The sequence below is a fragment of the Catharus ustulatus genome (assembly GCF_009819885.2).
Source record: "Catharus ustulatus isolate bCatUst1 chromosome Z unlocalized genomic scaffold, bCatUst1.pri.v2 scaffold_29_arrow_ctg1, whole genome shotgun sequence".
NCBI lineage: Eukaryota > Metazoa > Chordata > Aves > Passeriformes > Turdidae > Catharus > Catharus ustulatus.
This window is the reverse complement of record NW_024879446.1, coordinates 3840922-3863198: the sequence shown is the minus strand read 5'-3', so window position 1 is coordinate 3863198 and position 22277 is coordinate 3840922. Positions and strand designations below refer to the sequence as shown.

The window sequence follows — 22277 nt, the reverse complement described above, 5'->3', positions numbered from 1 at the left end:
TAAATAAGGAACAAGAATTTTTCCTAAAAATAAACAGAATAAAAGGGTTTTTTCCCTTAAAAAAATCCCTAAAAGCAGAGATATTAACTTCTTTTTAGAAGGAAAAAAGAAACCGCACTAAAAATGCTGGTGGTTTAAATGGTTATTTTTTCCTCCTAAAAGTAGAATTCCAGTGTATAAGGACTTCTTTTTTTCTTCCTAGAAAAAAAGGCCACAGTACATGATAAAGACTCAAAATAACATAAAAAATTCTCAAAATCTCAAATAAATAGGGATGATCTTGTTTTCTTCCTCATAATAAAAAAAAGGTGATAAGGGATCTATAATAAAAAATAATTTAAAAATTACTTCTTTGTTTAAAAAAATTAAATAAGGGGATGAAAGTTGAAAGTTTGGGAAGAGGCAAAACCCCCACATAGGTGAGGAGGGATCCAGAGGTGTCTCCAGAACCCCAAAATTATTCAAAAAATGTTGTCACAGTGCTTAAAAGAAACACCTGGAGGAGCCCAAAATCCCCAACACGTGATTAAGTCCTCAACACGTGATTATGTTTCCCTTTCTAAAGAATCCTGGAAGAGCTCAGAGAGATTGGATGGGTGGAAAGTTGGCAAATTCCATGTTTCTGTATTTTTTGTTTTGATAAAAAAGGATCAGGACGAGGCGAAAGACAGCATTTGAGGGTGTTGGAGCTCATTTTCAGGCTGCAGCTGTTCACTTCGTTGAAATCCAGGTGAGGGAATTTTTATTCTAGTGGGATTTTTGTCATTCCTTGGAATACTGTCTCTTTAAAATCCTGATTTTTCGTACATTTAAGGAAGATTTGTGCCTTTAAACAACTTTAAAATGAAAAAAAATTAAATAATCCTCATTATTTTCAGAAAAAAGGCAAAAAATCCTGAATTTGGGCATAGAAGGGGAAAAATATGTTCAATTCACTCACACAAATAGCAAAAACTGAAGTTTCAACTAATGAAAAATTAAATAAAAAACTAAATAAATGGGAGATAAATAAAAATAGCATTCATATTATAAGTTCATTAAATAAAAAGGCAATGCATTTAGAATTAAAAATTATAATGAAATTAAATGATCTTCACTTAAATGAATTTTTTTATTAAAATTCAATCATAGTAAGTTAAACATTTAAAAAATTAAATCAAATTTTAAAATGTCCTGAATTAAAATATACTAATACTTTAAAATGTACTGTAGTTAAATGAAAAAACAAACTTTTCAAATACTTCAATTCTGTTTTAAAAAATAGTTAAAATACCACACATACACACAACCCTCAACACAAAATTCCTGGGAAAAGTGTGTGTTTGGTGTTTTAATGTAAATTTTTTTTTGCCTCTGGAACTTCATTTTACGGCATCATCTGTTTTGGGGGGGGGGGGGGGGCGGGTTGTTGGTTTGCTTGTTTGGATATACATATAGTTTCCTTCAACTTTTCCTGGCTTTTACAGTTATTTTAGGGTCGAGGATGTTACCCTCTGGTGTTTTCTTCCTCCTGATTTTAGGTAAATGTTTCTGCAAAATTGTTGCCGTTTTTGTCCCTGTTCTAAAAATGATTGATCAACTATTTTTCCCTCCTATTTCTTCTCCAGGTTCAATGGTGGACACCAAAACCTTGTCTGAAAAAGGTGACTTTTGGGAACTTTGCCCAAAAAAATCATTAGTCTCACCTAAACCAAGCTTTGTCCCACCCACATCATACCATTTTCCCACTATTCTCCCAAAATGCATGTAATTCCACTGGAGTCATTCTCTTTCACCCCCAGTTTCACCATGAAAACCCAGAGTAGAAGATAGAACCATTTTTAGCTAACCAAGACCATGGGAACCTTAAATTTGATGGGTTACATGCCCAAATTCATTTAATTGGGTGGGAATTTGGGGGCAGTTCCCAAATCCTGATTTCCCTACAGGATCCCTGCTCTATCCCTATGGACCACACCAGGGGGATGCAACCAACCCCAAACATGATGATGGGACATCCGAGGCGATCATTCTCTCTGTTCCCTTCACCTTCTATGGCAAAACCTACAAAACTGCATTTGTAGGTCAACCCAAATTCCATTTTTCGGGAATTTCCTACATTTTTCCAAATTTTCCCTTTATTTCTACTTCTTTTTTTACTGAGGAGGGTGTGGTTGTGGGTGTGTGTGGGTGTGTTTGTGTGTGTGTGTGTCCCCAAATTCAGCCCTTCTTGAGTTCATAGTGAGTTTTATCCTTGGACAGTGAAATATCTTCAGATGGGTGGGGGATCTCGAGGGGGCTAGTGGTATTGGGGGAGTTGGAGGTGCTTGAGGGGTTCTGACAGTGGTGGGTGGTGGTGTGGTCCTTTGTGGTTATATTGCTGGTGGGTCTTGGGGCAGTTGGTTGATTTTGGCTGGTCCCATGTGGGGTGGATCTTGGGGTGTGCTGGTGGGCATTGTGGGATCACATGGCTGGTGGATTTTTTGAGGGTCCTTGAGGGGTGGGTTTCAGAGGGATTGGTGGGTGTTGTGTAGTCCTGACGGTGGTGAGTCTCTGAAGGATCCTAGGGGTGGTTACTGTTAGGGTTTCTGCGGATTCGATATTTGGAGGGGTCCTGTGGATGGTGTGTCTTGGCAGGTTGATGGATCTTGAGGGGTTCTTCGGGTGTTGAGTGGTGTGGGATGTGTGTGTGGATGTGGGTGAGGGTTCCTATGGTTGGTACATCTTGGGGGAGTCCTGTGGGCAGTGGATCTTGGAGTGTTGATAGGTGCCAGGAGGGTCCCTAGGGGTGGTGATTCATCATGTGTTTGTAGGGTCCATCTCTAGGACTCCACAACCCAAGTCAAGGTGTTGTACCCACCAGCTCCTGGTGTCACCTCCAGGTGAACAACAATGGGGTGATCTCCTTCAACGAGCCTGTCAGACAATACACCCCTGACCCCTTCCCTCTGGCGGATGGGAGCCCTTTTGTGACTCCGTACTGGGCGGATGTGGACAACGTGCTCGGTGGGGACATCTTCTACCGCCAGACCACTGACCCAGCCCTGCTGAAGGACATCAGCCAGGACATCACCCAGTACTTCCCCCAAAGCCCCTTCACAGCCACCTGGGCCTTGGTGGCCACCTGGGACCATGTGGCCTACTATGGCTCCACCTCTGAAAAGGTGAGGTCTATGGTCCAGGGGGCAGGAACGTCTCTCATTGGCTCTTGCTGTCCCACTTGGTGGCCTTGTTGACTGACCTATCTTTAACCTCCAGAACCCACCCATGACCTTCATGACTCATCCTTGACCTGTGTGACCCTTTTCCATAGGGCAACACCTTCCAGGCTGTGCTGACCACAGACTCCAAGATGTTCTACATCATCTTCAACTACGGGGACATCCAGTGGACCACAGGAGCAGCAAGTGATGGGGATGCTGAAACAGGACTTGGGGGCATCCCAGCACATGTAGGTGGGAAGGGTGGAGGAGAAGGGAGAGGTTGTCCCATTCCGTGTTCTGAGCATGATGATGATGAAGGTCAGGGATTGGCCCACCCCATTTCCTGGGGATGAAGATGATCAAGATCATGATGAGGGTCCAGGATTGGCCCACAACATTTTTGGGGAGATCAGGCTGTCTGATCCCTTCTGGAGATGATGATGATGATGATGAACGGCAGAGGTTGGCCCATCCCAGCTATTTGAAATGATAATGATGATAGTGATAATGATGATGATGATGATGGTGAAGATGGGGTAGTCCATCCTTCTTCTGGAGATGATGATCATGATAATGATGGTCATAGGTTGGTCCATATTATTTCTGGGTGATACCAAATATGTTCGCTTCCTAAAATAATTTTGGGGGCCCAATACCCCTTTGGATGGGATCAGCCCTCCTACACTCCCTCCTTCCCCCCATGTTTTCCAGGCAGGATTCAATAGCGGTGATGACACCAACTTCTACAACATTCCTGGATCCCAAACTGATGCCATCATCAACATCACCACCACCTCCAACGTCAAGGTTCCGGGACGCTGGGTTTTTCGGGTGGATGACTTCCAGGTGACAGGTGTGGATCCTCCCCAGCCAAGCAACAACTGCTGGTTGTAAGTTAAAGGAGAACATTGGGAATTTTGAGGAAAAGTGGGAATTTGGGGAGTAAATTCATGAGTGAGGGGGGAAAAGTGGCGATTAGGGCAATAATTTGTGACTGTGGGAAGACCACCGTGAATTCAGGGGAGGACAGGATTTGTTGGGGAAAATTAGGAATCTAGGGGGAGCAGTGGGAATCTTGGTTGAAATGTTGAGGATTTAGGGGTAAATTAGGAACTGGAAAAAACTGGGCATTTGGGGAACAATTGGAAGTTTGTTGGGGAATGGTGGGGATTTTATGGGATAATTTGAGAGGAAAATTTCGATTCTGAGGGGAATATTGGGATTTTTTTGGGGGGTATTGGGCATTTGGGTAGAAAGTGGCTCTTCCTCTTGGATTGCTGATATCTCCTCTAGGTGAATTGAGGGGAGTGGGGCAGAGGGACATCACCACTGCCACTGTTGTCACCAATGAAGTCACTGTGCAGGTCAAGATCATGCCAGCCTCTATCAGAGCAATAAAATTGCAGCTAAGACATTACAGTGTCCATGTCCTTGTCATTGTCATGGTACGCATGGTGATGTCATCATGCTTACATCACTATCACTCTCACTGTTCCTGCGGTTGCAGGAGATCTGAGGGGCTTTGGGGTGAAATGTGACAGAATTTATCCAATTTGGCCTTTTGGGGTGTTAATTTCTGGGCTCTTGCACAATATGAAATGTCTTGGCAGCCGTGTGCACAAGAGACACAACCCACAACAGACACCTTGGCACACACCCCCAAAATGCTGCACCTACAACACACTTGGACATCACCAGACACACAAAATACACAACACATAACTTTACCCCACCCCACCCTTGACTCCTACTCACAGAATCACAGGATTATTAAAGCTGGAAAAGAACTCCAAGATCCTCAAATCCAACCTTTAACTAAACACCCCATGTCAAGCAGACCACAGCACCGAGTGCCATGTCCAGATGTTTCTGGAACACTCCAGAGATCGTGATTATACCACCTCCCTGAGCAGACAATTCCGATGCCCAATCACCCTTTCTGTGAAGAAATTCTTCCTGATGTCCAGCCTGAACTTTCCCTAGCACAGCTTGGGACCATTTCTTCTCCTGCTGCTGGTTGCCTGGGAGAAAAGACTGACTCACACATGGCAGCAACCTCTTTTCCAGGTAATTGTAGAAGGTGCTAAAGTGACCCTAATCATCCTTTTCTCCAGGCTGAGCCCCCTTCCCAGCTCCCTCAGCCACTCCAGGTTCTCCAGATCCTTCCCTATCTCTGTTCCCTTCTCTTGACGTCCTCCAGCCCCTCAATGTCTTTATTACCATGAGAAACCCAAAACTGCCTCCAGGATTAGAGGTGTGGCCTCAGCAGTTCCCAGCACAGGGACAGTCATTGCCCTGCTCCTGCTGCCTCACCAAGGCTGGGACAGCCCAGGGGCCACTGGCCTTCCTGGCCACCTGGAACACCTGGCTCAGGTTTTGGTGCTGTCACGAGCACCCCCAGGGCCTTTTATAGTGAGCAGCTTCCCAGTGACTGTGCCCCAGCCTGGAGCTGCAGAGGTTGTTGTGACCCAAGGGCAGGACCTGGCACTTCCCCATGGAGCACCTCTTGCCACTAGCCTGAGTCTATTGATCCTATCAATTCCTCAACCCACAAAATTTAAAAAAAATATTCCCCTCTTCACCTTTCCTTTTTTTCTTTTTTCTTCTTTTTTTTACCCAAATCACACCCTCTGTTTCTCAAAAAAATATGCTATTTTTGCTCCCTCAGCTTCTTGCCATTGTGGAATAATTTAAAACACATTGGACAAAAAACCTCGATATCTGGTAATGCCAATTTTTGACATCAGTTTTAACAAAAAACCCCTGTTTTTCTCTCTGTTTTCACCTTTCCTGGCCAAAAATTATCTCACATCATTGAGTGGGGTTATCCCCTGGGGATGCCTGGATTAGTCATTTTCTTTCCCCTTTTTCTGCCAAAATTAAAAAATAATTGAGGGAGGAGCCAGATCTGCTGTCCTGGGATTGTGTTTTCTTCACAGCTTTGGGGATAAAACAGAGCTCTTTGGGGATACGGAGCTAAGCTGGGGATCAAACGGGGCCGCAGGCTGGTAAGGGCAAATGTAGATCGAATAACTGATAATTTTTTTGGCAGGAAAGACCCTAGGTGGGAAAACCCACCTGAAAACTCCTAAATCTCCTCCTCTTCCTCCCCCCCCTTCCCGCCTTCAGTCCTGGGTCTGGTCCTAGGAGCAGTGGGATTAGAAGGTTTGTGAAGAGATTTGGGGAAAAAAGGGAAGGATGAGGGGGAGAAAGAGAACAAGAGAGGGAGAAAAGGAAGAAAAGGAAGAAGAGAAAAGAAGAGGGCAAAAGAAGAAAAGGGAAAAGGGGGAGGAAAGGTCAACTGGGGAAAGAAGAGAGGAAAAGAAAGAAAAGAGGGAAAGAGTGGGATAAGGGGGTAAAGGGAAAAAAGGGAGAAAAAGGAAAAATGGGGAGGAAAGGAAAACTAGGGAAAGAAGGGAATAAAACTAGGGAAAGAATAGGAAAAATGTGGGAAAGGGGAAAAAAGCAGAAAAAAAGGGAAAAGAGTAAGGCAAGACAAAAAGGAAACAAGGGGGGAGAAGAAAAGAAAAATTGAGGAAGTGGAGGAAAAATGGGAAGAGGGGAAGGAAAGGATAAAGGGGTAAGGAAATGAAAAAAAAAAACAGAAAAGGAATAAAAAGGCAGGAAAGGGATAGAAAAGAAAAAAAAAAAGATGAAGAAATGAGAAAGCCCGGAGGGGATTTGGATGAAAAAATGGGATTTGGGGAAAAGAGGAGATAATGGAAAAATGAAGCAAAAGAAAGAATGGGGAAAATAAGGGGAAAAGAGGAAATTACAAAAAAATAGGAAGAGGAAAAAGGAAGAGGGAGGAAAAGGAGAAAGAAAAAAAAAAGAGGAAAAGGAAAAGAAGATTCAAAGGTACCTAGCATGGTGGGGGAAGGCACGTGGAAATGCCCCCACAAAAGCTAAATATTGCACCAGGCGCAATAAAATTCACGTTTTTGAGTAAATGCAATTAAAATAGTGAATTTGAGGATAGTTTGAATGAGAAAAACAGATTTTGGGGACAAATTCAGTACAACACTGATTTTTGGGATGAGTACAAGGCTGAAACACACAGATTTTGGGGATTTGTTGATTTTTATGCTAAGAAATGGTGAATTTTGGGAAAATTGTAGTGAGATTTCAAAAAATATGAGAATGTGACTGGTTTTTTTATCTTTTGCACCCAGAGCATCATGGATGGCAGCTTGGGAAAAGCAGATGTTCTGAGATGGTTCTGGATGGTTATGTTCTGGGGTAAGTTGAAACATGGTGGGGAAATGCCCCAAAAGCTGTAAAATTTCCCTGAAATTTTGGATTTCCTCAAAATAAGGGTTTTCCAGCCCAGAAGAAGGATTTCTCAGCCCAAAAGCTCCATCTTTTGCCCAGGGAATTAATTGGGATTTTCAATTTTTAAAATAGTTTGTTCCTGTGAATGATGATCCAACAGATTAATCTAATTCATTAAATATTTTGTCAGAGTTTACTCTCCCAACTGGATTTTACTCTCCTAACTGGAGAATGAGTGTATGAAAACTTAATCCAATCAATGATCAAATTAACACTCCATCAAATCAGTGATGTAACAAATTAATAGTTCATAAAATCAATAAATCCATCAAATCTATAATCCATTAAAGCTATAATCTATTAGATCAATATTAATTTAATTTTTTTCTCCAAAATAATATCCCATTAAATCAAATCCGTAGCCCATAAACTCAGTAAACTGTCAGATCAAAATCAATAACCGTGAAATTAAAACTTCGTCAAATCAACAGTCTGCCCAATAAAAAGTTCTTTAATTTATTAATTCATTGACTCAAAAGTCCATTGGCTCAATAATCTATTGAATCAATAATCCATTAAATCAATGATTCATCAGATCAATGGTCTATAATATTGAAAGTCCATCAAGCCAATAATTTATCTAATCATTAATACATTAAATTAATAATCCATTAATCAATAATCCACCAAATTGATCAAGTTATCAAATCAGTAATCCAGCAATCCAAATCAATAATCCAGCAATCAGTAATCCATGAAATCAACTGTCCACCTGCTGGGAAAGATGAATCGGGAAAACCTTGTAAATATGATAGCCTAGCAAAAGATTCTGAAAATATGGAAACCATAAGCGAGATTGAAATGAAAGCCATCTTTGAGATACTAAACCTTAGTTACTAAATAACTACAAGACAATAGAATAGCCAGCCAAAAGTAATCCCCCCATGACTGAGCAATGCCTTCCGCTGGAGAGCAGGTCCAAAGGTCAGAGAAGACCCTGCTAGTTTGGCAGAAGGGGTCCAAAGAGTAGCTTTTAGGTTTTAAAGAGTAACATAGTATGGTAATGTAATGATTCTTACAGGCTGCATGTAAATGCTATAGAACTTGTATCTTGTGTTAGATTGGTTAGTGGAAATTAGAATATTCAACACAGAAGATTTATTGTATTGTAACAGGAACTTGCGCTCTTTCTTACTCTTACTCTTACTCTTACTCTTACTCTTACTCTTACTTCTTGCTTTTACCCTCCTAGCTCCTGCTCTTCCTCTTAGCTCTTACCTTTTACCTCTTACTTCCCTCTCTTACCACCCTCTTACCCCTTTACTTTCTCACTGCCCTGTCCAAGCTGCGACTGGCAGCTCCAGGCAGGGCCCTTTCACCCACACCCTTTTGCCATAAACCACAAGTTCCAAGGCCTGGCTTTAGAGATCTCTGCATTTGTCCCGACCATCCAGCCCGCCATCTACAGTCTCCTACAGTCTCCTAGAGTCTCCTACATCCATCAAACTAATTATCCATCAAACCAATCAAATCTCCAACAAATCAATAATCTATCAAATTACCCACTCCTCTTCTTCCTCCCCCCAGCTCTCCTGCATGCCCCCAGCATTACCTCTGAGATGTCACCACTTCACCTGGGTGATGAGTTCCTGGTGGCCTTCCTGCAGAATGGTGACCAGCGCACCCTTCGCAGCGACTTCCGCCTCCTCCTCCTCACTGGCCCCTCCCCATCCACCACTGCCACCATCTCCATGAAGAGACCTGGATTACGGATGACTGTGCAGGCAGCTGCCAACCAACCAGTCCTGGTGAAGATCCCACCCCAAGCCGAGATGGTGGGAAGCCAAATTTTTGAAAACGCTGTGGTGGTGAAGACCACTGCTCCCGTCACAGCAGTGATGGTCAGCGACAAACCCACGGCAGCTGACTCTGCTGTCATTATTCCAGTCCATAGGTGGGGGACAGAATACCACGTGGTCACCCCCAACTCTGGCCCCACCCGCAATGCCCAATTTGTGGTGGCTGCTTGGGATCAACCCACCACAGTCAACATTCACCTCAATGCCGATGTCACCTTCCGTGGAAGGCTGCACCGACGTGGCTCCACCCTTACCATCCTGCTGGAGCCATTCCAAGCAGTGCAGATCCAGAGTGCGGCCGATCTTTCTGGAACACGGGTGGTGGCACAGAGGCCAGTGGCCGTCTTCAGCGGTCACACCTGTGTGGGCAGGTTGAGCCGCTGTGATCACGTGGTAGAACAGCTCCACCCTATGACCCAGTGGGGAAGAGCCTTCCTTGTGCCCCCAGTGCCCTTCCAAGGACAATCCAACCTCATCTACATCACCGCTGCCCAACCAACTCATGTCACAGGTCACGGTGAAGTCACCAAGACCACGCGTGAGATACAACCCAACCACTCACTGCTCTATGGCACCCAATCCCCACAGGGCTTGTTCGTCACTTCAGAAGCTGGTGTCCAGGTTTTTCTGTTGGGCAGTGGTGGGAACAGCGGTGCAGTGAACTTTGAGCCATTTTTTGTCAGCATCCCGGACATAACCAGTTACTGCAATTCCTACAGTTGTTGCACTGGAGGGATACGACAACCACATCCTGCTGGTGGCCAAGACAGCAGAAACTTCTGGAATACTGCTGAACCAGAGGCCATTAGGGAGTGCGGCATGGGAGCTGATCCCTGGGACAGAATATTCTTGGGTTGCGATAAATTTGGGAAGTGGATTTGGAATCCATCGTGTGCAGCATGAGACAGCAGCATTTGGGGTGTGGAACATCGGGATGGGACAGGGGAAGCGCTATGGAGCAGAGGGAGCTTGCGACAGTGGTGAGTGGAAGTGGACCCAGATATCAATAAATTAGATATCAATAATAAATATTATACTAATTATATTTAATTATATGCAGTCATGAAAATAAATATAAATAATAGAATTACATTATACTATTATTGTACTATAATGATAAAAACCATTATATTATAGTATATAATATGTAATATTGTAACAGTACTACTTCTTAAAAATACTGCTATACAAACATATAGGAATAATTGTCAAAAATCTAAATGTAATATACCAAATGAATGAATCAGAATCAATGGAGAAATATATAAATAATACATAAAAATCACTATAAATATAAACATCTAATAAATAGTAAATATCTAAGTATTAGAGACAAATATAGGAGATAGCATGTTTGTGATAAATTTATATTTATACATTATTTACAATCATATACATTGATTATATTTTTAATAATTCTTTATGATGGAAATACATAAGCAATATGCGGATAAATAATTCGTATCCAAACAAACATGGAGATGATATACAGATATTTATAAATAATATAGAAAAAGTTACATATAAATGCAAATGAGACATAAAAACATGCAAAATATAGGAGTAAATATATACTTAGAGATATCTATGATATAATAAATTAATAGAATTTAATCCTCTGTCACTAATAAACCCGCAGACCCCTGCCGGCAGGTGCAGTGCCGCCCTAAGGAGAGCTGTCACCTGGACAAGGGTGTGCCCACCTGCCGCCACGACTACCTGGGCACCTGCACAGGCTCCCCATCCCTGCAGTACCACACCTTTGATGGGGCCTCCGTGTCCCCCCGTGGCGGCTGCAGCTACACCCTAGCCAGGTACTGTGGGGCTGACCCCACCCTGGAGCCTTTCACAGTGCAGGAGCAGCGGAGCCAGGATCCTTCCAAGAAGCCGTTGGCCAACATCTATGTCTACACCTACAATGTCTCCATCCCTGCCGGTGGGGACAAGGCCATCCAGGTGAGTTTCCCCATGTATCAGGTGCATTATTCTCAATAAAACCATTTGTTCAAAGTGGTTTAAAATTTCTGGGTGAGTTCAACCTTCAAAAAACAAGGAATAGCATAAAAAAGAAGTGTGAGAGGATAAATCATTGCAATATTGATGTTGACCTTAAAAATAAGTAGAACCTCCGCATGTGTGGAATTTCGGGAAATTTTTCCATTCCCAATCAATTTTCCTGGTGGAATGTGTTTTTTTCCAATCCTGGCCTCCATACAAACAAGATTAGCTCAGAAGATGTAGGAAATGGTTCAGATTTTGGGTTTGAGCTTTTCTTAGTGTGAATCTCTGGGAAGTAGGGCAAAAATTTTGATTTATAATGAAAATTGATTATTCATAAAATAATTTTTCCCTGTTTGTACCTATATGCTTTTTATGAGGTTGGGAATTGCCTGCTGAGGTTTAACCCTCCTCACCTTCCCACCCCACAAGGTTAACAACAAACCCACCAACCTTCCAGCCACCCTGGAAGACGGAAAAGTCCAGATTTTCCAAAATGAGGGTCGGACCATCCTCCAGACGGATTTTGGGCTCCAGGTGACCTATGATGAGGACCAGGTTATCATGGTGGCAGTGCCCAGCAGCTATTTTGGGGCCAGCTGTGGCCTCTGTGGCAACTTCAATGAAGATACAGATGATGAAGCCATGGTTCCCAGTGGTATTCCTGGTGAAGGTGGTGAGGATTGGGCAGAAAGCTGGAGAGATCCCTCACGCCAGGAACATTGTGGAGACCAGGAGACTGCACAGGGCACAGAGGGGTGTGGTGAGTTAATGTGGGGGTCTGTGATGGTGTTGGGGAAGGGAGCAGAGGATCCTTGTGAGAACTCAGCTGTGGGTATTACCCCAGAGCAATGGTTGTAGGCATCAACACAATCAATGTGTCTTTTCACTCCAAAACACCCAAAATACACTCACCTAATCTGACCCTAGGTGTCCGTAACACATGGAATTATACCAGCATCTTCCTGAATGCCATCCCTGTTTGGTGTCACATGGACTCCACAACCCTTGTAGGCATCAACAAAACAGTAGGGAAGGAATGACCCAAAAATCTACTTGATCTCACTCCAGCTGCCCAAAAAACAGAATTATGCTGAGATTTTTCATGAGGGTTGTCCCTGTGGGGTGTATCTTGAACTCTCATTTGGTCTAGGTTTCAATGTAACTAACGCCTCCATTACAAGGAAGGCTTGCATTGGTTGGTTCTTCTTAAAATAATTCCGCTGGGGCTTTCCTGAGGTCCATCCCTGCATGATGTCTCACAGACTCTTAAATCCCTTGCAGGAATCAAGCCAACTAATAATCCGAACACCACTGCCTCTGCTTGTTTCCACAACAATCGCTCCTACAAGCTTCATGAGGAATTTTGGGAAGATGGGAGCTGCCGGAAGTGGTGCCACTGTGAGGGTTCAGGGACAGTGATTTGTAAGCCAGGAGGATGTAGATCTAACGAGAAGTGTGTCATGGCCAATGGCATCGCCAAGTGTACACCCAACAAGCACTCCACCTGCATCGGCACAGGCGATCCACACTACACCACCTTTGATGGACTGAGGTTTGACTTCCAAGGCTCCTGCATCTACCAGTTTGCTGCCCTCTGCACTCCCAAGCCCACCCTGGTCCCCTTCAATGTCACCGTGGAAAACAACCACCGTGGCAGGCGTGCCGTGTCCTTCACCAAGACCGTCAACCTGGAGGTCTATGGGAGCATCATCAGCATGAGCCAGGAGCACCCACGCAAGGTCAAGGTGGGCAACCCTTCAAGGAATCCCTTTCACCCCCAAATTCCCTCAAAAATTCTTTTCCCCCCCAAATTCCCATATATTCCCCCTTTTTTTCCATTCTAATTACCTTTGCCCCCCCCAAGTATTCCTTTTTCCCCCTCAAAGCACCCTTTTTTAAATGTTAAATTCTCCATTTTCCCCCAGATTCCCCCTTTTTTTTTTCACCCCAACCCCCTTTTTTATCCCTTAAATCTCCTTTCGCTCCCCAAATACCTTTTTTTCTACCAAGCATTCCTTTTTACCCCCGGACTCCTCCCCTTTCCCCAAAATTGCTCTTCATTTCCCCCCAATTTCCCCTTTTTCCAAAAAATTTCCCAGTTTGCCCTCAAAATTGTTCTTTTTTCCTGTAAAATCCCCTTTTCACCAAAAAGTTTAATCTTCTCCCCTAAAATGCCTCTTTGTTTGCAATTTTTCCTCTTTTTCTGCCCAAGTACCCTTCTTTTCACTCAAATATCACTTTTATCCCTCAAATACTACTTTCCCCCCAAAATTCACCTCTTTCTCCTAAAAATTGTATTTTCCTGACCCTCCTAGTCCCCCAAATTACCTATTTTCCGTGAAATTCCATTTTTTTCTCATGCTTTCTCCATTTTTCCCCAGCCAATCCTCCTTTCCCCCTCTAAATCCAACCTTTTGTCACAAATTCCCTTTTCCTGCCAAATTCCTATTTTTCCCCAGTTTTTATCTGAAATTATAGTAAATATATATTAAAACTGAATTAAAATAGAAAAATAATTCAAACAAAATTGCAAAAAAAAGGTAAATAAGAATAAAAAGCATAAAAATAAAAACCAGTAAAAAGTCAATAAGAAGGAATAAAAGTAAAAAGAAGAAAATAGAATTTAAAATATAAGATAAATTAAAGTAAAATTATGATATAAATAAAAAAAAGCAACAAAATAAAATAAAACTACCAAAGTATTGTTTCAAACCTCTTCCTTTTTGTCTCCACCCTTTGTCTCCTTCCCCTTCCCACCCCACAGGTTGACAGCACCTTTGTGTCCCTTCCCTTCACCCACCCCCACTTTTCTGTGTTTTACCACGGCGTCCATGGCTTTGTCACCACTGACTTTGGTGTCACTGTCACCTTTGACTGGTACAGCTATGCCCGTGTCATCCTCCCCACCACCTACCATGGTGCTGTTTGTGGCCTCTGTGGCAACGCCAATGGTGACCCCAATGATGACTTTGTCACTTCCGGTGGCCACCGTGCCTCCGATGAGACCCAGCTGGGTGACAGCTGGAAAGTGGGGGACGTCCCTGGGTGCTCAGCTGGTTGTGGCGCAGAGTGCCCGGTGTGTGACGCAGTCAAGGTGCAGCCATACCGCGGGGACAGGTACTGTGGGGTGATCACCCAAGCAGAGGGACCCTTCTGGGAGTGTCACCGTGTCATCAACCCGGAGCAGTTCCTGATGGACTGTGCTTTCGATGCCTGTCACTACAAGGGGCACCGTGACACTGTGTGTCAGGGTGTCTCTGCCTATGCCACCGCCTGCCAGAACCACGGGGTGGCTGTGGAGACGTGGAGGACAGCTGAGTTCTGCAGTGAGTGTGGGTGGGATGGGGGCAAATGGGACCTTCCCTCCCTCCCCTCCCTTCCCTCTCTCCCTTCCCTCTCTCCCTTCCCTTCTCCCTTCCTCCCTCCCTCCCTCCTTCCTTCCTTCCTTGAGGGAGTCCCCTTCCCTTCGGATATTCCCCTCACTCCTATTTCCTTATTTTTTTTCCCCAGCTCTTTCCTGTCCCCCTCACTCCCACTATGAGCTCTGTGGGAGTCCCTGCCAGCCCACCTGCCACAGCTCCTCCATCCCCACCTCCTGTCCTGCATCTCCTTGCTCCGAGGGCTGTTTTTGCAACACTGGTTATATCCTCAGTGGCTCCGACTGTGTCCCTGAGTCTGAGTGTGGCTGTGAATACCTTGGTCGCTACTACCAGAAGAACACAGAGTTTTACCCCTCGTGCAGGGAACGCTGCCACTGTGGTGCTGATGGCACAGTGACCTGCCAGGAGGCGTTCTGTGGTGCCCACGAGGAGTGCCGGGTGGAAGATGGGGTGTTGGGATGTCACCCCACTGGTTATGGTCGGTTGGTTGTGTCAGGAGACCCCCACTATGTCACCTTTGATGGGCGCACCTTCAATGTCCCGGGATCTTGCACCTACATCCTGGCACGAGTGTGTGAGCCGGCACGACGGTTGGTCAACTTCACGGTGTTGGTGGAGCATGAGGCAGGCAGTCGTGGTGACCCAGTGCTGATGAAGAGGGTGGTAGTATCCATCCACGGATACACCATCACCATGGAGCGGGGACGGAGGTGGGAGGTGACGGTAAGTCTGGAGACCCACATGTGGTGATGATGAAGAGGGTGATGATGTCCATCCATGAGTACAATGTCAATTGTGGAGAGGATCCAGTGATTCCCATGGTGATGCCATCATTATAAGGAGGGTGGGTGTTTCCCTCCACAGCTACCCTGTCACTGTGGAGTTGGATCTAGTGAGTCTATTCCAAGTTCACACGTCACCCTATCCCCATACCAGGTGGACTTGGAGCGCTACACCCTCCCACTGGTGACAGAGGACAAGAACCTCCGCATTGGCCAAGAGGGGAATAACATCGTCCTCCACACTGCTGCAGGAGTTCGCATCCTCTACAACACAGCCACCTTCCTCCTCATCACTGTCCCCGACATCTACCGTGGCCGGCTGTGCGGCTTGGGCGGTGACTATGATGGGGACCCCAGTGATGACTTCCGGCTGCCCAGCAGGGCATTGGCAGGAACCACCCAGGAATTTGTCACCTCTTGGAAGGTTCCAGAGAAGAACAGAGCATGCAGCGACGGCTGTGATGACAGCACATGCAGCAGGTGTGATGTCGCCAACGAGGAGGCGTACAGCAGGAATGGATCCTGCGGGATCATCCGTGACGCGGGAGGCCCATTCCAGGAGTGCCACTCACGCGTCAGCCCCGTGGAGTACTTCACCCACTGTGTCCATGATGTTTGTGCTGCCAGCGGAGCCCGCACTGCTTTGTGCCACGCACTGCAGGCGTACACCGCTGCTTGCCAAGCCGCTGGCGCGACAGTCAGACCATGGAGGACAAAGGAGTTCTGCTGTAAGTCTGGAAGAATTTTGCCACTCAGGTCCTCTTTTACTCAAAAGCTACCTTTTCTCCTGGAAAAAAAGCCCTAACATTTTGGGAAAAAAATCCTCAAGTTTTGGAAAAATAGTTTTGGAAAGAATTTCCCCCAGCTGGGGAAAATTTTCCTCATTTTGGAAAACGTTGCCTCAAATTTTGAACAAGTCCCCCGTGTTTCAAAAAAATCTTCACATTTTGCAAAAATTCCTTCAAGTTTTAGAAAATATCCTCCAATATTATAAAAACCCTAAAAAATGAAAAAAGCCTGCTATTTTTGAAAGACTTTGCTGAGATTTTAGAAAAATTCCCTTCTGTTTTGGAAAAAACATCCTCCCATTATGCAAAAATTGCTTTAAGATTTGGAAGTTCTTTCTCAATTTTGAAAAAAAATTTTTCAGTTATGAGAAATGCCTCAGAATCTGAAAAAATTGCTTACCATTTTAAAAAATAATCAAATTTTGAAAAATTCCCTCCAGTTTGAAACTTCTTTTCTCTAATTTTGTAAAAAAAAAAAAAAACCTTCATCATGGAAAAAAATATTTTGCAGAAAACCCTCCAATTTTGCTAAAGTCCCTCAAATTCTGGAAAATAAGCTCAAATTTCTTGAAGAAAAAATACTAAATTTTTGAAGAAACCAGCCATTTAGGTAAAATGAGTAGCATTTTACTGAAAACACTCCAGCATAGAGGAATAATGCCAGTTTGGAATGTTGTTCCTAAATTAAGTAAAAAACACCCCAATTTTGATAAGGAAAAAACCTCAACTTTGAGAAAAATGCCCAAAGTAGGGAAAAAACTCCCATTTTGAAAAATACTCCATTGAATATTTCTCTGAAGACCTTCAAATTTTGACCAAAACCCTGCACAATTTTGGAATCGTCCCAACAATTTTTTTTCCCCATTTTTCCCCAGCCCTGTCCTGTCCCCCAAACACCCACTACGAACCCTGCACTCGCACCTGTGACCTCACCTGTGCTGCCCTCGTGGGTCCTGCCCCCTGCACCTGGGGGTGCTTTGAGGGGTGTCAGTGTGATGAGGGGTTCGTCTTCAACGGGGACACCTGCGTGTCACCTGAGCACTGCGGCTGCCTCCACAGGGGACGCTACCTCAAGGTGACAGGACATGAGACATCCAAGGCTGGGGACTGGTGGAGTTGGTTTTCTGGGAATCAGTCTGGAGGTTGAGCTGCCTCATTTAGAAAGTTCCAGAGGGTTTAGGGGGGAAAAGAAAGGACAATTAACAGCAGAGAGGACAATAATTAGCAGAGGGGAAAAAAGGACAATTAGAGAGGGAGTAGCCAGGAAAAATGAATTTATAATTACTGAGGAAAAAGGAACAATTAAGGGGAGAAAAAGAACACACAAAAAAAATTGTGACTAGCAAGGGAGAAGTTACCATTAACTGGTTGAACTGCCCGAAGTCCCCCAAATCCACCTGAATTTCTCACTCTCTAGGATTTATCTCCTTGAAATTCAGGAAATTAGGAGATTGTGCTTAACCTGTGAGATTTCCTGTTCCAGGCAGGTGAGACTGTCACTTTCAACAACTGCTCCAAGGAATGCCATTGTCACCCATCACGGGGACTGGTGTGCCGGGACATACAGTGTCCCCAGGGCCAGGTGTGCATCACCCGTGACGGGGCGCAGGTGTGTGCCATGAGGGAAGGTCACTGCTGGGTCATGCCTGGAGCCACCTTGACCACCTTTGATGGTGCTTCCGGGCCCCTGCTGGCCAGTGGCACCTACAAGCTGTCAGCCCTCTGCGATGAGAATGCCCCGGATTGGTTCAAGGTGGTGATTGAGGTCAGCAACTGTCATGACATGAATGTCCCCGCTGCCACGGCTGCCATTGTCTTCGTCCGTGAGGGTGTTGTGAGCGTCAACAATGACATGGAGGTGTGGGTGAGTGGAGCAGGTGAGGGGGTTTTGGGTGGTTTGGGTCAATCTAGAGAAGTTTGGGCAAATATCTCTCTAGATTTTGCCTGGTAATGAGCTGCTTTGATGTGGAGGAGGGGTTTTGCCCAATAATGAGCCATTTTTGCACAAAGAGAAGAGTGATTTTGGCTCTAGCCAACCCTTTGCCCAAAACAAACTGGTTTTCCATCATGTTTTTAATAATTTTCTGTAATTTTCCCAGGTCAATGGCCTCTTCACCCGGCCCCCCACCACCATCTCTGACTCCATCTTTGTGGCATCGTCCCCTGAGAATGTCACCATCACCCACTGGTCTGGGATGTCCATCACCATCACCCGGAATGGGGAGGCGACCATCACCGTGACCTCAGGCCTGGCCTCTCGTCTTTGTGCCCCCTGTGGGAATTTCAACGGGAGCCCCAGAGATGACCTGAAGCTTCCAGATGGACGTGATACCCGGAGTGTTGGAGAAGTGGTGGACATGTGGAAATCCAGGGATTTTGCTGGATGGTGAGTAATTCCTAATTTATTTACCCCAAAATCCAAGAAAAATTATGTTTTCCCACTCAGAAAATTGGCAATATTGTCACTGGGGGAGGGGCTGGGTAGATCCTGGAAGGAATTTTCCAGTTTTTTTGGTTTCATCCGCAGCGACTGAGGCAGGATCCTGTGGGAACGATCCGGGTAAGCAACTACTTTGCCAAAAAATGAGCCATCTTGCATTACAAGGGGGACTTTTTTGCCCAATAATGAGATCTTTTTTCCTAACAAGCCATTTTGCTTAGTAGATACTATTTTCCCCCCAATTAGCCCCTTTCCCCCAAATCAGGCCATTACACAAAATGCTGATCCACTTTGGAATACAAAGACCCATTATTTGCACATAAATAATCCATTTTGCATAATATTTCCCCATTTTTGCCAAAACTGGCCCATTTCTGCCCAAAATCATGTATTTCTTTCTCTTCCAGCCACATCTACCACCAGACCCGTCAGGAAGTTGATGCTCCTGTCTATCCCATCCCATAGGTGGATCCACCTCAAATTCCCCCAAATTTGGGAAAATCCTGGATTTTGCTTCAAATCCATAACATTTTCCGGGATTTTTTCCAAATGGATTAACTCTGTGTGGATCCTAATGTCCTGTTGTCCCATCCACCCCCTGGAACCCAGAAATATATCAAATTCAGGTCAAAAATATCCAAATCTTGATGTTTTTTCTCATATAAAAATGATACTGCCAAGGGCTGGTTTTGATACAACAATCAATAAATGCTTCTAAAGGCTGTTTTGGGGTGTGATGTTTGAGGTTTATTTGTTAAGCTGGAAAACTAGGGGGTCATCATCCCAATTAGTAGGGATATTTTACCCCTAAATCTGGGTCAACATTTAAATGTGGGACGCCCAATTGTGGGGCACTGGGACTGTTATGTGGGGAATTGCAGCCCTGAAGTATGTGGCATCCTGACCCTAAAGTCCAGGGGAACCTGTGACCCCTAAATTTGTAGCATCATGGCCCCCAAGTGTGGCACATCACAACCCCAAACATGAGGCGTTTTGACTGCAAATTGTGGAGCCATATGACCTAAAAGTGGGTAGCACTGTGACCCCTAAGTGGTGCATTTCATCCCAAAGTGTGGTGCAATGTGACTCCAAAGAGTGGGGCACTATGACCCCAAACTGTGGGGCAATTTGACCCTAAATCATGTGATATGCGCAAAATGTGAGGTACCATAACCCACAAGTCTGGGGCAAAGTGATGCCTGTGTGTGGATCATTGTGACCCCAGAATAAAACACCATGACACCCAAGTGTGGGGCAATGTGGTCCCCAAATGTGACTTTTTTTATCCCAAAATGTGAGGCATTGTGACCCCAAAATGTTGGGCACAGTGACCCCCAGGTCTGAGATATTGAGACCCCCATTTGCGAGCCACTGTGACCCCAAAATGTGGCACAATGTGACTCCCCAAGTGTGAGGTGTCTTGACAAGAGAATGTGGGGCAGTGTGACCCAAGAGTGGGTGGCACAGCAACCCGTAAGGGTGGGGCACTGTTAACCCAAGCGTAGGGCACTGTGACCCTGAAGCATGGGGCATTCTGATCCCAAAATGTGTGGTGTTTTGCCCCCAAAGTTTGAGACTTTAAGAGTGTGGCATTGTGACCTCCAAGTGAGGGACATTGCAACCCCAAAAAGCGGGGCAATGTGACTGACAAATGTAGGGCATTTTGACCCCAAAGTGTGAGGCACTGTGGCTGCAAAATGTGGGACAATGTGACAACAAACATGGGGTGCTGTTACCCTAAATGTGGGGCACTGTGATCCCCACATGGGGGCACTTTAACCTCAAAGTGTGGGATATCATGACCCCTAAGTGTGGTGCATTTTGGTCCCCAGTTACGGGACGTTTTGACCTCAAAATGGGGGGCAGTGTGACTTCAAAGTTTGGGACAATGAGACCCAAAAATGTGGGGCAATATGACCCCCAGTTTTGAAGTGTTGTAACCCCAAATTTCAAGGCATTGTGACCCCAGTTTTTGGGGCACTGTGCCACACACTGAGCCCTCCCTCCCCTATCTCCCTGCTCCATGCTGAATTCCTCCTCTCTCACTCCCCTCCTCTTTTTGACTGTTTCTTCCCTATTCCCACTTGGATTCTCGACCACCCAGACTGTGGGGTGGGGACTCCCAGCTCCTTCTCATTTATCTCCATGGGAGCAGCTGTGTCCCAGTCTGCCTTGGGAAGTCTCCAAATCTCTGAGCTCCCACCTCAAAAATAATAACAAAACCTTGGCAGTGGGATACAAAATTCCCAGAAATACGGGAGGACCTGGCAGAATTCCCGGGTATTTTTGCAATAACTTGGGGTCAGTATAAAGCTCTTGGAATTCCTCTGAAGCAAAAACTCAAACAATAAACATAAATTACATTTTTTTTTGCATTTTCCCCCTCAAAATCTGGCATTTTTTTGCGTAATGGATGCAATTTTGGGGGGGAAAAAAGGTGGGAAAAGTTGGTGTGCAGGTGATTTTCAAGGAAAGTTTTGTGGCTTATCTGGGGGAGTGGGGTACCCCAGCATGATGGGATGAGTTTGAGTTCTTTGGTGTGACTCAGAAATGAAGAAGGTCTTTGGGATGGAAGGGGCTGGGAGAGGGTTTTGGGAGTCAGGAACTGGTGCGCTCCAGGTGTGTAGGGGGGTTTTGGGGTCCCACAAGGTGGGGGAGGAGGTTAAGGTGAAGAGCCAGAAACTCTGCTGGGCACTGGAAACCCTGGGAGCACTGGGAGACAAAACTCAGCTGGCACATTTCAAATATTATGTTACTCAAACATTCTCACATTTTATTGATATTTAACCATTATTATCGCAGTTATGTTTTTTATTTGATTTTTATATGATGCAGCAACAACTTTTAAAGGATTTTTAATTGCCTTTTGAGTCAAGGATGAACATAGTTGCATTTTACAACGACAGTTTTTTTCACCTTCACCATGCCCTCTACATCTGAAAAAAAAATTATATTTTGCAAACGTGTTAGTGGTCTGACCTTTTAATTTTTTTATTTTATTTTTTTTGTCTTAATGTTTTCAAATATTAAAGGATTTTCACTCATCTATTTATGGTGGTTTCTGAGTCCTGGAATACCTAGAGTGTGGAGGATGTCTCAGAAGCCTTTTTAGATTATTGTGTTGTAAAAGACCAATTGCAATAAATTAAAGGTTGATCAATGTTTTGTCTTTTCCTCAAAGACAAATGCATTTAACTTTTCTTTGTGTTTTAATGGAGAAAAACTTCACTGACACACAGGAGTTGATGTTAACTCTTAAATCATCCTTATTTGATAATTTATTCTCTTTCAAGTGTTTTTATAACACAGTCATAAAAGATGCCCAAGTCTCGTGGAGAATAAAAGCTATTTGTTTAAAAACATTAGAAGCATAAACTATAATACTTATTAAAAAATTTTAAAAATACAAGATTCCCTTAAAATAAGACCAGGCAGAGTATGCACATCCCATGTGGTGTTTTGCCGCCTGTTCAAGCTAAATACCCTCCAGCAGTTTTCCAGGAGAGAAAGCTCTCTAACTCAAAAGCACAGCCAGTTGCTTCTACATCAAAAACAAAATGCAGTTAGCTTCTG

General features: G+C 44.5%; 2 protein-coding genes across 2 annotated transcripts; both read left to right on the top strand.

Annotated features, from left to right (window-relative positions):
• The first annotated feature begins 608 nt into the window (after positions 1-608).
• LOC117011198 (sushi, nidogen and EGF-like domain-containing protein 1) lies at positions 609-4568 on the top strand. The gene is made up of 8 exons (XM_033086522.1): positions 609-730; positions 1467-1520; positions 1608-1643; positions 1929-2059; positions 2862-3143; positions 3293-3430; positions 3894-4072; positions 4476-4568. Exons 2-8 carry the CDS (start codon positions 1484-1486, stop codon positions 4477-4479), a joined length of 807 nt encoding a protein of 268 aa, XP_032942413.1. The 5' UTR covers positions 609-730; positions 1467-1483; the 3' UTR covers positions 4480-4568.
• A 7307-nt stretch (positions 4569-11875) lies between these two features.
• Positions 11876-19375, top strand: LOC117011212 (IgGFc-binding protein-like). The gene is made up of 9 exons (XM_033086540.1): positions 11876-12074; positions 12596-13059; positions 14079-14640; positions 14825-15417; positions 15631-16204; positions 17065-17339; positions 17748-18128; positions 18364-18650; positions 19112-19375. Exons 1-9 carry the CDS (start codon positions 11876-11878, stop codon positions 19167-19169), a joined length of 3393 nt encoding a protein of 1130 aa, XP_032942431.1. The 3' UTR covers positions 19170-19375.
• Positions 19376-22277: the final 2902 nt, after the last annotated feature.

What these genes read in the sequence shown, in the direction of transcription:
- LOC117011198 (XM_033086522.1), top strand. Translation starts at nt 1,484, where the DNA reads ATGTTACCCTCTGGTGTTTTCTTCCTCCTGATTTTAG. An exon ending in CAAAACCTTGTCTGAAAAAG is followed by an intron (nt 1,644 to 1,928) that starts GTGACTTTTGGG and finishes ATTTCCCTACAG; the next exon opens with GATCCCTGCTCTATCCCTAT. An exon ending in ATGGCTCCACCTCTGAAAAG is followed by an intron (nt 3,144 to 3,292) that starts GTGAGGTCTATG and finishes CCTTTTCCATAG; the next exon opens with GGCAACACCTTCCAGGCTGT.
- LOC117011212 (XM_033086540.1), top strand. Translation starts at nt 11,876, where the DNA reads ATGGTGGCAGTGCCCAGCAGCTATTTTGGGGCCAGCTGTGGCCTCTGT. An exon ending in GACGGAGGTGGGAGGTGACG is followed by an intron (nt 15,418 to 15,630) that starts GTAAGTCTGGAG and finishes TCCCCATACCAG; the next exon opens with GTGGACTTGGAGCGCTACAC. An exon ending in GAGGACAAAGGAGTTCTGCT is followed by an intron (nt 16,205 to 17,064) that starts GTAAGTCTGGAA and finishes ATTTCTCTGAAG; the next exon opens with ACCTTCAAATTTTGACCAAA.